Source organism: Corapipo altera, unplaced genomic scaffold, assembly GCF_003945725.1.
Source record: "Corapipo altera isolate COAL_440 unplaced genomic scaffold, ASM394572v1 0, whole genome shotgun sequence".
NCBI lineage: Eukaryota > Metazoa > Chordata > Aves > Passeriformes > Pipridae > Corapipo > Corapipo altera.
Window position 1 is genome coordinate 6,724,481 of NW_020884872.1, and position 12,404 is coordinate 6,736,884.

A 12,404-nucleotide genomic window follows, 5' to 3' on the forward strand; every position below is an offset into this window, starting at 1 on the left:
ATTCATCTGCAGATGGGAACAAGGTGTTCTTGGTGAAGTGTTGTCAGCTCCGTATTTTAAAGCCAACCTTTAAACCATTTCATCAGATAATTCAGCTTTGACAGTTTTTTTTCTCTGTGTGGGGAACAACTGTATAATTTACCTTTGTTAACGAGTTTTAAGAAGTTGCACGCGTGCTAAAGCACTTTGACAGAAAAAAATACTTTTGTAAACTGGAACAGTTCCTAATTCCTTCAAGACAGCTTTGCTCTCTCCCACAAACCATCTAATCCAAAACTTGGAAAAAGGGATGTGTAAAACTTGCAACTTTCATATATAAGTCTCTGTGCAAGACGTTAAAAATCGGGGAACACGATGTACCAGGTGAGTACTTAAGTGCTCTAAGATCCACCTGACGTCTCGGGCGCTGCTTTTAAGTGTCTCTTAAGGAACGGTGGCCACCAGTGACTCGCACGACTAAAAGAGTGCGTTTAAGAGCACTCACAAAAGGTTAATTCACCGCTTTTAGGGACAGTGTTTTTACTAATAACACAGAGGGTTCAAATCGTGCCGCGGAAAATACTTATACGCTGTTGGAAAATGAAAAAAAAAAAAAATAAAAAGAAAAACGAAGCTCTGCAAGACGGGTTCGCACCGCGGGTTCTTTATTGCCACACGCGGGAGCGCGGCCGGAGCGCCGCTCCCTCACCTGGGTGGCCCCTTCCCGCGCTCCGGGGCAGTTCCGGGTCCCTCTGCCGGGGGCGATAAGGGGCGATATAGGGGCGATATAAGGGTGACAAGGGGCGATATAAGCGACGACAAGGACACTCTACCTCCGCGCCCCACCCGGGCCCGACCCCCTCCCCGCGCCATGACGTCACACTCCCTCCCCGCGCCCATGACGTCACCGCGCCTCGCGCCTGCGCGCGCTCCCGCTCCCCCCCCCCACCCCCTTCTGTTTCCCTCCTCCCCGGACCCCTCGAGCGGGCGGTGAGGGGGCGTGGCCCCCCGCGCGCGTGCGCGCGCGCCCCCGAGCACCGCCCGCCTCTCCCCCCCCTTCCCCCTCTTCGTGACGGTCTTGGCGTGACGGCGGCGCCGCCGCCGGGAGCGCGCGCGTGCCCGCCCGCCCTCCGCTACCGCCAGCGCCTATCGCGACCGCCTGTCGCGACCGCCGCCGCCGCCGCCTCCCCGCCTTCTCCGCCTCCTCCTCCCCGCGCCCGGGAGCGGAACCAGCGGCCGCGCCTGGACTCCCCCCACCTCCTCTCCGCCCTTCCCCCCTCCCACTATTATCCGCCCGCCCGGGAACGCGCGCCCGGCGAGGGAGCGACCCGGCGGTGCCGCCCGCCCCGAGCCCCTCCATGGCTCCCGCGCCGCCCCGCTGAGCCGGAGCCGCCCGGAGCGGGAGGGAGGGGGCGGGAGGCGGGGGGTGCGACACGCGCGGGGAGCGGCGGCGGCCGCGGGAGGAGGAGCAGGACCGGGATCGGGAGCGGGGAGTCCCGGAGCCCCGCGCGGGCGGGCGGCGCTGGGAGCGGCCGGGATTTACCGTGGTGGCGGTGGGCGCTGAGCGGCGGGGGAGCCGGGCGTCCCCCCGCGGGCTGAGCCCCCCCGCCCGGACCATGGCCGACGACGACGTGCTGTTCGAGGACGTGTACGAGCTGTGCGAGGTGATCGGCAAGTGAGTGCGGCGGGGAGCGGGCAGGGCAGGGCGGGGCGGCGGGAGCGGTGCCCGGTGCCCCCCGCCCGCGCCGGGCACCGGGGATGCTCCGCCCGGGACCCACCTGAGCCGTGCGGGGCGCGGGTTCCCCCCGCGGCCGGTGCCCACCGGGAGGCGGAAGGGGGGAGAAGTGACCCCACGTTTCCTCAGCCACCATGATTAACCAACCTCGCCATCGCTCTGGCTGCAGCAAGCGGCAACCACTTCCCACCCCTTTTCTTCTCCTCCCCCCCTCTCCCCCCGATATCCCATTCCTGGCACACCCATCAAGGATTGCCTATTGGGGAAGGGAGAGAGAGAAGATAGCTCGCGGTAGATCCACCTATTCGCAGGGTGTCTGCATATTTGTGCGCCAGGTGTTGGGTTCTGCCTCTTCTTTGCTGCATAATAACCGGCTTGGTAGTGGCGCTCGGGTAGTGCTCTTTCGTCCAGATCCATCACTCTCATCCGTGTGGAAATGGAGATGTACAAGGCAGGAGGAGTGCTTGGCCTTTTGAGTCTTATTATGCAACTGCTGTTAAACCGATGCTCGAGGCTTGTATCCAACCTGGGAGTTGAGGCAGTGGCTGGCGTTCCCCGGCTGCCTCTTTCGGGTTATCGCTGTTGGATAAAAATGACAATTCAAGTCAGCAAGAAAATGCAGAGACTCCCCCAAATCAGATGGTGATAAAGAAATAAACCTGAACTCCATTTCCCCCTCCCCCCCACTCGTTATTTTTGTGACTGCTCGGTTTTGAAAACCTTTTTTTATTTACTCATTCATCATCTTTCACGTATTTTCTGTAGTTGTGCCTATGTTGCAGAAAGATGTAGCGACTGCCTAATCTTCTGTGTGCTTCTGACTCCGAAGCTGAGATTGCTGTGGAAGCCTTAGCAGTGACACTGTTCAGTGTGCTCAAGAGTTTTTCTTCATGACAATGGATTTTATAAGAATAATTGTTCGCTGTGTTTTTATTATAAACAAAGAATTTTTCTTGCATGTATTCTCTTGCCCGCTCTCCACTGCTCTGCTTTTCAGTTTATATGGAATGCTTTCTACTTTCAAAGCTAGGGCTAAAAATATTCTAGAATTAATCTTTCCTCAGGATTACACTAAAATGCTAGTCTTGGACGTAGCAGGTGGCTTTGTTGTCAGCAGAAGTTTCAGCACTCGGTTCTCTTGTTTCACAAGGCATTACCACCTTGCTGTCAACACAACTTTTAAAAATATTAAGCTTAAAGGGCCTTGTTTGCCATCATAAAAGGTAAACGACTGCTTTAGCTTGATGCTGGTGAGGAGCTCCTGTGGAAGCAAAACTCTGTTATTAAAGGTGTTTTGAAGACAATTTTTGGCACACTCCCTTCACAAGTGGTTTTATGCTAACCACTGCAGTTCACACACGGTTTTATTCATGCCCGATTGCCATTAGGAAGGAGGTGCAGTGCTTATGCATGACCGCACACCCTTTCAGAGAGTGGATGATTCACAGGGGTCCAGATGTTTGCACATCTCCAGCGACTTTTTGTTTTTGTGGCTGGCGAATTTTGAAGAGGGAGCTGAAAACCGGTGGGTTAGGTATTAGCCGCAGAAGTTCCACGTGAGATTTAGGTAGTATGGGTAGTGTTGTGATGTAACTAGATCTAACAGATAAATATTGAATCACAGCAGCGTGATGATGCCAAGAGCACTGTAGCAAAAACAGGGTGGATCACTGAAAATAGCATCAGTGATGGTGTGAAGGGCTGATAGCTGGTTGTGATTGCTCAGGCTTTTCCACACAGATGTTATGTCAGTTCTCGTAAAAAAAACCCATTTAGAATAAATATCCAGTTGTATGAGTAGTGTTCCTGTTTCTTTACAATACTATGCAGGTGAATTCCAGGGAACCAGGGATGCAGCGTCTTTGTTTAGCTTACAGATTTTGGGTACCACCTTGCCTGTCTGTGAGAAACTTGGGGAAAACTGCTGTAAATCTGCTTGGAATTGCTACGTGTGCATCTTCTCAAACGTCTTTCAGTGAAACATCCACTAAATACCTGCACACTCCTGTGATCTGTTATTTATTGATACAGTGATTTAGTTCTTGCAAGTAGCACGTCTGGCCCTGATTTGCATTTTGGACACATGAAATATTAAAACGTGTAATTTATCTTTCTTACATAGGTAGTTACCACTGTCACTTAAGGTAGTAAAAGGTAAATTATGAAGGGTGTGGGAAAGAGATCTTTGCCTGTGAAATGAGTGTTTAGTCAAAGTTCCAAAACAATTTACCAGAGAAATCAGGAGACAGTTTCTTATAGGACAGTATACAGTCCAATTTGTTGAGTCGTATTCTGATCTTTAGGATAAACTTTAAGCACTTCTAAGTACAATAAACTGATAAAACTGACTTAGTGTAAACACAGCAATAATAACTTTTGGTGAGCTGGAGTGTGGAACAATTACAGGGCAATAGTATATGAAAGAATTGATTGGAGTGACAGTGATAAACTGTTTATTATGTGACATTTAATGTGTTTAAGTCCTGCAAGTATACATTTTTCATTTTGAATGGGTACAGGTGGAAAGAAAGACCACAAGGGATAGAGAGAAATTCTAGTTCAAGTTTCCTTTGGAAAAAAAGTTAAGGGAAATCTTATTTTGCATGTATTTCCAGTATACTTTTCCATCACTGAAAGCTGTATGGAGATATAAATTAGAATAATAATCCCAATTTGTGTTGAACTTTTGAAGTGGCATTTATGACACTAACTTTAGTCAAATAGTTTTACTTTACCAGATGTGTTGTTTTAGGTTACTCTCTTGTCTTCACACTTGGCTGCCACAAACATACTTAAAGCAAGAAGTAAATCGGAGATTTCTATATTAACCTTCAAAAATGTGGTGACATATCTCTGGATAACTAATAAGTGATGAAAAATATAGGTATGCCATTTTTTTCATCACTTGCTTCCAGGATCCTTTGAAGAGATTCTCCCTGTGTATTGGTTCAAAAGTACACAAGCTAAAATATTTAAGGCTGTTATTATGTGGATCAGACCGTGTGTTTGATTGTGAGCTCCCAGATAATTGTGCTAAGTGTACTTCTTTATTTTTTATTAAAATTTTCATTCAAAATGCATTGAGTAGTTTATAAAACATAGTAGGTGTAAAGTTGGGACATCTTTGGTATTCATCTGAGGTGAAAGCTGTTCTGAGTTTATCACAGGAGCTCCACATACATGTAGCAGTAGTTTCCTTTAAGCCAAAGAGGGAATGCTTGTTTTTAGTGGGTGTTGAATCTAGAAAACTGAAGCAAGGCTTTTCTCACAGAGTCCTTGTTCTGCAAGGACTTTTTTTTACATTGTATTTCTGTACCTTTTAAGATCCATGAAAGATTGTCTGAGCTTTCTATCTGTAGGATTGGAGGTTGCTTGAAAATTTCTCCAGATTTTTGAGTTGTAAATACAGTGAGATAAAGTTGACGAAAGTTTATTTGTGTATAAAAGTGCTTTGGTCACAACTGAAATCGTTAGTCCTGGGGTCCTTTAGGAAGAGCATTGCCAGCAGGTCAGGGAGGTGATCCTGCCCCTCTTCTCAGCCCTGGTGAGGATCACCTGGAGTGCTGTGTCCAGCTCTGGGCTCCTCGACACAAGAGAGACATGGAGATCCTGGAGCAAGTCCTGTGGAGGGTGACAAAGATGATGAAGAGATTGGAGCACGTCACTAATGAGGAAAGGCTGAGGGAGTTGTGCCTGTTGAGCCTGGAGGAGACAACTAAGAGGGGACCTCATAGGTGTCTGTCAGTGTCTGCAGAGAGGGGCCAGAGCATGGACCAGGCTCTGCTCGGAGATGCTGAGCAATAGGACAATAGAAACAGGCAGAAACTGATGCTCAGGAAGTTCCACCTGAACATGAGGAAGAACTTCTTTCCTGTGCAGTGACTGAGCACTGGAACAGGTTGCCCAGAGAGGGTGTGGAGTCTCCCTCACTGGGGATATTCCAGACCCGTCTGGACACAATCCTGTGCCACGTGCTCTGGGATGATCCTGCTTGAGCAGGGAGGTTGTGGTCCCTTCCAGCCTGACCCATTCAGTGAGTCTGTGATATTGATAGTCACTTAAAGTGTAAATTTTTGTAATTTTGTCTCCCATTTGTGCACCACATGTACAATTATTGTGTGTATTAGTGCAGTTTTTGGCATTTCTAGTGCCAAAGTATAATGTGATGTTTGGTGCTAATGCCATCATAGCTCTCAGGATGTTCTCTGCTTGGTTCAGGCTAATCCTCTTCTGCACTGCACACGTGAGGATTTCAGTTTGTTTTCATCCCTCCCTCCCCTGTGTCAGGATGAACCTCTCTGCTTGGGCTCTTCCACCTAGGAAAGAGTAGTTAAAGGGCCTAGAGCCTGCAGGTGTCTCTCCCTTCTCCCTCCAGACTGTCAGCACTGCTGGAACACTGCAGGAGATATGAGGGGAGGATGCAAGGCCTTGCAGCAGGAGGTAGGACAGGGGAATTTTGCATTAGAGTATGAAGGCTTGTGTCCCATTGAAGTCAGATAAGAGGATGGTGGTTGCGATTCCATCCTAAGCTGTGATCTGGTGTTGGAGGTGCTTTAGATTTATGCCCCAGCTGGAAGTGTTCCGGAAAGGGAGGACAGAGCTCATGGCTTCCTTGTCCCAGAAATACTTAAAACTCTTAATAACTGTAAATATTGTGATAACAAAACTATCTAGAGGTATTTTGATGGTTTCAGTGGTATTGTTTTCCATTATTGCCTCCTTTTTCACTCACAGGAGTGAGAATGCTATTGACTTTCAAACATACCTTTTCTCTAGTACACTGTTGAAATTTTGCATTTCTTGTAAAACCAATGCAAATAACTGATGGGTATAATTTTGACACACCACATGAAAATGTGAAACAACTGTACTGTGTACTCACTGTTTGTAAAGTGGGGAGAAGGATATAGAAAGTGATTTGTCTAGTTTAGCTATTGAGTTTTTTAGTGCTGTTTGAAATACTAGTACAGTAATAAAACATTGTCAGCTGTTTTCTCTGTTTAAGAGTAACAGATTATAATGGATATTTGATTTAAGCATGAGGTCATAATGTGCATTGCTTCAGGAAAATAGCAGTAGATTATTTGTAGTGTATAGTCGCTAGAATATATCCTTAGCTAAGTTATTCTGCTGTAGATTTTAACTGTAGTAATGACCTGTTTGTACTTAGGAGGTTCTATGTACTTAAGAGAAGTAGCTGAACACGGAGTAGAATTAATATACCTGGTTGCAGAGTACAACAGTTTAATCAGTACTCTCTATTTGTAGAAAGTGTTACTTTTTCACTGTTGTTTTGATAAGCAGCTGCTCTCTTATGTACGTCCTTGTTCAGGAAGAATTCCTTCACGGAAAAGGTTGTTAAGTGTTGGATGAACTGCCCAGGGAGGTGGTGGAGTCACCATCCCTGGAGCTGTTCATGAAATGACTGGATGTGGCACTCAGTGCCGTGGTTGAGTTGACAAGGTGATGATCAGTCAAAGGCCGGACTTGATGATCTTGGAGTTTTTTTCCAACCTGAACGATTCTGTGATTCTTATGGTGTGAACAAGACAGTTGTAATGACTGGGACGTTTATGCTCACTTCAGGGGGGGTTTAAAGGAACTTGATTTAGGAAAATACAAATGGAGAAAGATCGTGCAAGGGGTTTGCAGATATGATTGTGTGCTTAAACACCCAAGAGAAGGAAGCCCTCGAAGGTAAGTGCAGATGAGCAAATGTGAGCAGACCAGTCCTGTCTGCTGAAATTTCAGGCTGAAAATTAGAAGATTTTAGACCAATGGAGCACCTGTCTGTGAGAAGTTGCAGGATAGAAAAAGTGGCCTAGTCTTGAAGATTTGCCAAGTTAGGAATTTGATCTTTTCGTTGAAATAGTATGAAAGTTTGTTGCCTTCAAGAATAGGGGCTAGGCTTCAGGATCCAAGTGATCCCTGATAATCATTTCAGTTCAAACGCAATGCTCAAGATGAAATGCTTTGGGATAAAGAAATATTAGGGAAAGAAAAGTGGTACGGAATTTATGTCAGCAGCCACTCACCTGCTTAGACTTCTGTCTGGTACAATGGCCTTTTTTTATTATCTTTTATACAAATGTCATTACAATGAAAGGCAGTCAAGCAATATTAACCCTAATATGATGTTTCCAAAGATCGCTTTTCAGAAACTTGCAGTCATATTGAATGTGTCATCTAAAGAATGGTGACTCCAGAATTGAGACTGGTTGTTATAAGTAGGTATTTTGTGCCGAATTGTGGAGTTGATAAAAATAACTCTCATAGATTCTTCTTTTTCCAGGAAGGAGTACTTTTTTTTTTTTTTTTTTAAGATGCAGCATGAATACGTGTATACAGAATGTATTACACACTTGGCCAGAATTTTCATCCCTACTTGTTAAAAAAATTAGACTTCTCTCTTAAGATAGTGCACCAATCAGCTATTAGAAAGAACCCCAAGAAACCCTTTTCTTTGTGTATATCAGATAAGAATGTAAGAGGATACCTTGATAAGGCATCCAGAGCAGGAGGAGAGAGCGCCTTGACTTCAGCATAGCTGTAAACTGAACTGTGCTTTAGTGTGTCAGGCTGGTAACTCCCCTTCATAAACTTCTACTGTTTTCAGAGTGAGTTACAGTGTTCCTTGGGAGGTGCCTGTCGGTGAAGGGAACGCTCCCCTTGTCAGAAACAGCAGCGCACAGCAAGCTTTGGAGCTTGTTACAGGTGTGTTACTCTGTATTTAAGCCCCTCTTACCAGTATCTTTTTCTGAATTGAAAGCAGTGAAGAAAGGTTCGAATGATTTTTGGAGCTTGACACCATTGCATTATAGTAAAGGTTTCCTTTTCTCACTTAAGTTTGTATGAGAAGCAAAGGTGTCTTTTCAGAAAAATTACTGGAAAACTGTTACAGGATAAATTTAGGACTAAAAGGACTATTTCCTAATGTATTCTCAAAGAACAGAAGTAAACGTCCCTTGGTTAACAAGTGCCTGGCTCTTTTACTTTCGTACCTTTGTGCTAGAATACGGTAAGAAGGAGTAGCCAGAAAGTTAACTACATATCTTCTGTCTTTTAATTGCAGTATTCAGGGTGCAGTAGGGCTGTACTTTCCTTCCAGGCTTAGGGTTTATGAGAATTCTTGTGTTGTCAATATTCTGTCCATTTCTGAATTGATTTAGCTTTTTCAGAAATCTGTAGCTGAAATATATCTTCGCTGCCTGAAGACATGTGTAGTTCTTACAAACTTTACGAAGTTCGTTGTCTGTGTAAGAACTAAAATTCTGAATATTTGCCTTCCACTAGGGATTCTAAATAACATTTGGTTATATAGATATTTCACTTGGATCTTTCACCTCTTTCTTTGGCTTCCCAATGGCACGTGTAATAGCTTTTAATTTTTAACTAGCACCCCCATTTTCTTTTCTGGGTAGTGCAGACATAAACAGTTATTTCTAGTATTAAATATTGAGTAAATTTCCTAGGATATATGAACTAAGAAAGTAAAAAACTTGTTTCTGAACAAAAAATTGTAGAAGTAAAAGTGTAAGTCCTATACAGGCATTTACGCTGGTTCAAAATGTGTTCCATTCAGTTCAGCTGTTTAGGAAGCACTTTAAGCTAAGTTGCAAAACTAGTTTTATCTCATTAAAGTGTAAGTTCTGCTGCAGTTGAGATTGAGAAACCCTTAGAGTTTTAAAGTATGCCTTTCCTAGGGAACACATGATTCTTGGGTCACTCGTGACTTCATTTAAATTCAGTTTCCAGAGTTTGGAAGGTAGTTCATGTATGGAAAGTTTTGATCCAAAGATCTTTAGGGGTAAGGAAAAACATCTTAGCTGTAGTGAAGTTGAGGCTTCCATGGTACAGTGGCCTTTAAGATATTCAGAACTTCATGAAGTCTTTCTCTAAGTGAGAATGTAAAGAAGACATTTTACTTTTGTTCCTTAAGTATTCATTATCCCAATATTAGAGGTGTTATCTTAAAAAAACCCAACCAAACAAACAACAAAAACCAAACCCAAAAGAGAACTTAGTATTTCTGCTGAAAGAAAGTTAAACTCGTTCTGACCATCTGAGCAGAATTTAGGCCTGTTCCTCTATCTTTGTTCTCCCAGTTTCATTTTGGGGAGAGGATCTACGAGTAAAACCTTTGGCTGGGTTCTTGATGCTCTTGCTTAGAGTTGCTGACCAAAAGAGTCTCCTATTTCTTTACTTCCACCCTGCTGCAGGGAAATCCTCCAGCTCTTGCAGCAAATGGAGTTGTCAGCTCCTTTTTTTTTTTTTTTGGCTCCAGACGTTCCTGATACTGAACAGAGAGGAACAGTTCTGAACAGTGGGAAAGCACTAATTTACACTCAGTTAGAGGGATCTATACATCTGTAAGTGGAAAGGACAGTGAAGAAACAGGTGAGATAATCTTGTCTTCCTTCTTCACCCCTCCAAACTCCTCTCACTGGCTAGGAAAAGATGACATAGAAGGTGGGGCTGAGGGTAGGCTGTGAAGATTACAAAAAATTATGGAATTGCATATTTCGGGGATAGAATTTTTCCTGCATCAATGTTGATCTGAACTAGTCACTTTTTCTGGAACAGAGCAGATCTTTGTGGAGCTCTAGATGTTTTGCAGGGTTGAACTTGAATCCATCAGGACCAGGCAGGTTGAGTTCAGATGGGTTTAGAGAAGACACTTGTCTGGTCAGTGCTGGTCTGGCTGCATGTGGAGCAGGGAACCAGGCTGGGAATGAGGTGAAATCCTGCATCTCCACAATCCTGCAACATCTTTAAGTATATTATAATTCCTGAAGTAGAGCTGTGTCAAGTTGTAGCTGGTCTGTAGCATCTGTAAATGTGGTAGTAGGAGTATGTGAGGGCAGCTTTGTGATGGGAGCTGAATTAAGTTCCTGCTGCTGGAAGAAGGAGCTGTTGCTCACTTTATGTGCTTCCATGGCCCAAGTGATCCACCCTTCCTCTGTGCCAACTCTAGCATTCATCTGATCTATAGAAGCCTGGTGCACTACAAAAAATATTCACTTGTTGGATGGGTTATTCTGCTGTTTCCACTGGCTTGACCAGACTTACAGTGCAGTCAGGGCTTGCTGCAGGTAGAAGACTTGGGGATGGAGAGAGATAAGGTGTGCAAGGACCCCTCCCTTTCCTCACCTTTGACAACTGAATTACTAAGGCCATATCATAAAATGCTTTGTTGTTAGTTGGAGTCTTTTTGAAGTATGTTCAGCTTTTTTAATAAGCAAAGAGTTAACCTCCAAACCCTTTTCTGCTGTTATCCAGACAATGGTAAGGGAAAGGAGGAAAGGGCAAGAAAAAAAGGAAAGAGGTTTGGTTTTTTTTGGTTTTTTTTTTTTGAGGGGAAAAAAAAAGTTTTAAATTAACATACCATTAGTTACACACACACACAAAGCACAGTTGTTTTTATGTTCATAATTTGTTTCTTCCTTCTTCCTATACACATAGACATTCCTCATAATTAAAACCAAGCACTAACTTTACATCAGGACCTCACCTCATTCAGGATTGAATTAACTTTTTGAAGTGCATTAGCTCATGGCATGATTAAATGCTCTTCAAATGTGCATATGTCTTGTTGGGTCCTTCAGAAAAAAATCCAGAGTACATCCAGCCAGCAGTTGGATGTACTCTGAACAGCAAGCATGCTTAATGTTTGTGAATAATTCTAGTTTTATAGAAACCACATCTGTTACTTCTGGTTCTGGTGTGGTTGTGTGCAGAAGCTCTTAGGAACGTTCAAGAAATTCGAAAGCATAGTTTTCCTGAACTTCTTATTTTCCAATCTTGTTTAGCTCTACACCTAAATGTAAAATGTTTTGTATTGATCAAGAATTTGTTTCAATTAAAATATTTGCCTTTCATGTGTTTGTTTTGTTGGGGGTTTTTGATGGTGTTTTTGTTTTGTTTTGTTTGGGTTTTTTTAGGAAAAATTCTGTGTTAGTGCATCTAGATCAAGTCTAGATTGAAAAGTACCTACTTCTGCCTACAGAAAACACTGTTTTCCTTTCTAGTCCCCCAAACTAGAGGAAACCTCTTCCATAGTCTGTTCCTGCAAGCATCTTAATTTCAGAGCTTCAGCACCGAAGAGATGGAAGTAACAAAAGGGGCTTTCAAAACTGAAGGTCAGACAGAACTGTTTTGCTCAGTTAGAGCTATTAGATTTTTTTTTTTTTTTACTTTTTCCTCTTTGGAAAACGTGGTTATCTGTTGACTGGGCTTCTCGGATGTTCAGCCCTTAAGGTTTAATTATCTTTAAAAGGATAATGTAAACAGGGTGCTTAAAATATCAGAAGTTCTTTCTCTAATCTTAGATCTCAAGTGTGTCAATTTTTTTTTTATCAGCTGCAGCCACTTGCAATCGTAAAGCATTCAAAACTTCATAGCTGCCATTGAGACAGGATACTTTCTCAGCTCTTGCAGATGAATCTTCTTTCTTGGATTCTTAGTTTCTTCATTGTTTGAAGTTTTCAAAAGTTTGAGTTTTTTGTGTGCTGTGTTGGTTAGGGATGTTTTCAAACAGATTGCTGACTGTAGAGTTGTTTTCTTTATGTTGTGTGCATGAAATACTTAAAGTTTTCTCAGTACAGGGACTGGGAATTGGATTTCTTCTTTTTGCTTATTGAATGTAATCATCACAGATGCTTCATTTCCCTTCTTAGTGGTCTGGTGAATA

At 43.7% G+C, this 12,404-nt stretch overlaps 1 protein-coding gene across 10 annotated transcripts in view; it reads left to right on the forward strand.

Annotated features, from left to right (window-relative positions):
* The first annotated feature begins 1,150 nt into the window (after positions 1-1,150).
* Positions 1,151-12,404, forward strand: part of CASK (calcium/calmodulin dependent serine protein kinase) — a 201,447-nt gene continuing 190,193 nt past the window's right edge. For 7 of the 10 annotated variants that reach the window (XM_027635954.1, XM_027635978.1, XM_027635994.1 and 4 more), the window contains exon 1: positions 1,152-1,654. In XM_027635954.1, the coding sequence (XP_027491755.1) occupies positions 1,596-1,654 (59 nt within the window). In that variant the 5' untranslated portion in view covers positions 1,152-1,595. Of the gene's footprint in view, positions 1,655-12,404 lie in introns of all 10 variants that reach the window. The other 3 variants (XM_027635964.1, XM_027635988.1, XM_027636008.1) reach the window with 2 other exon arrangements.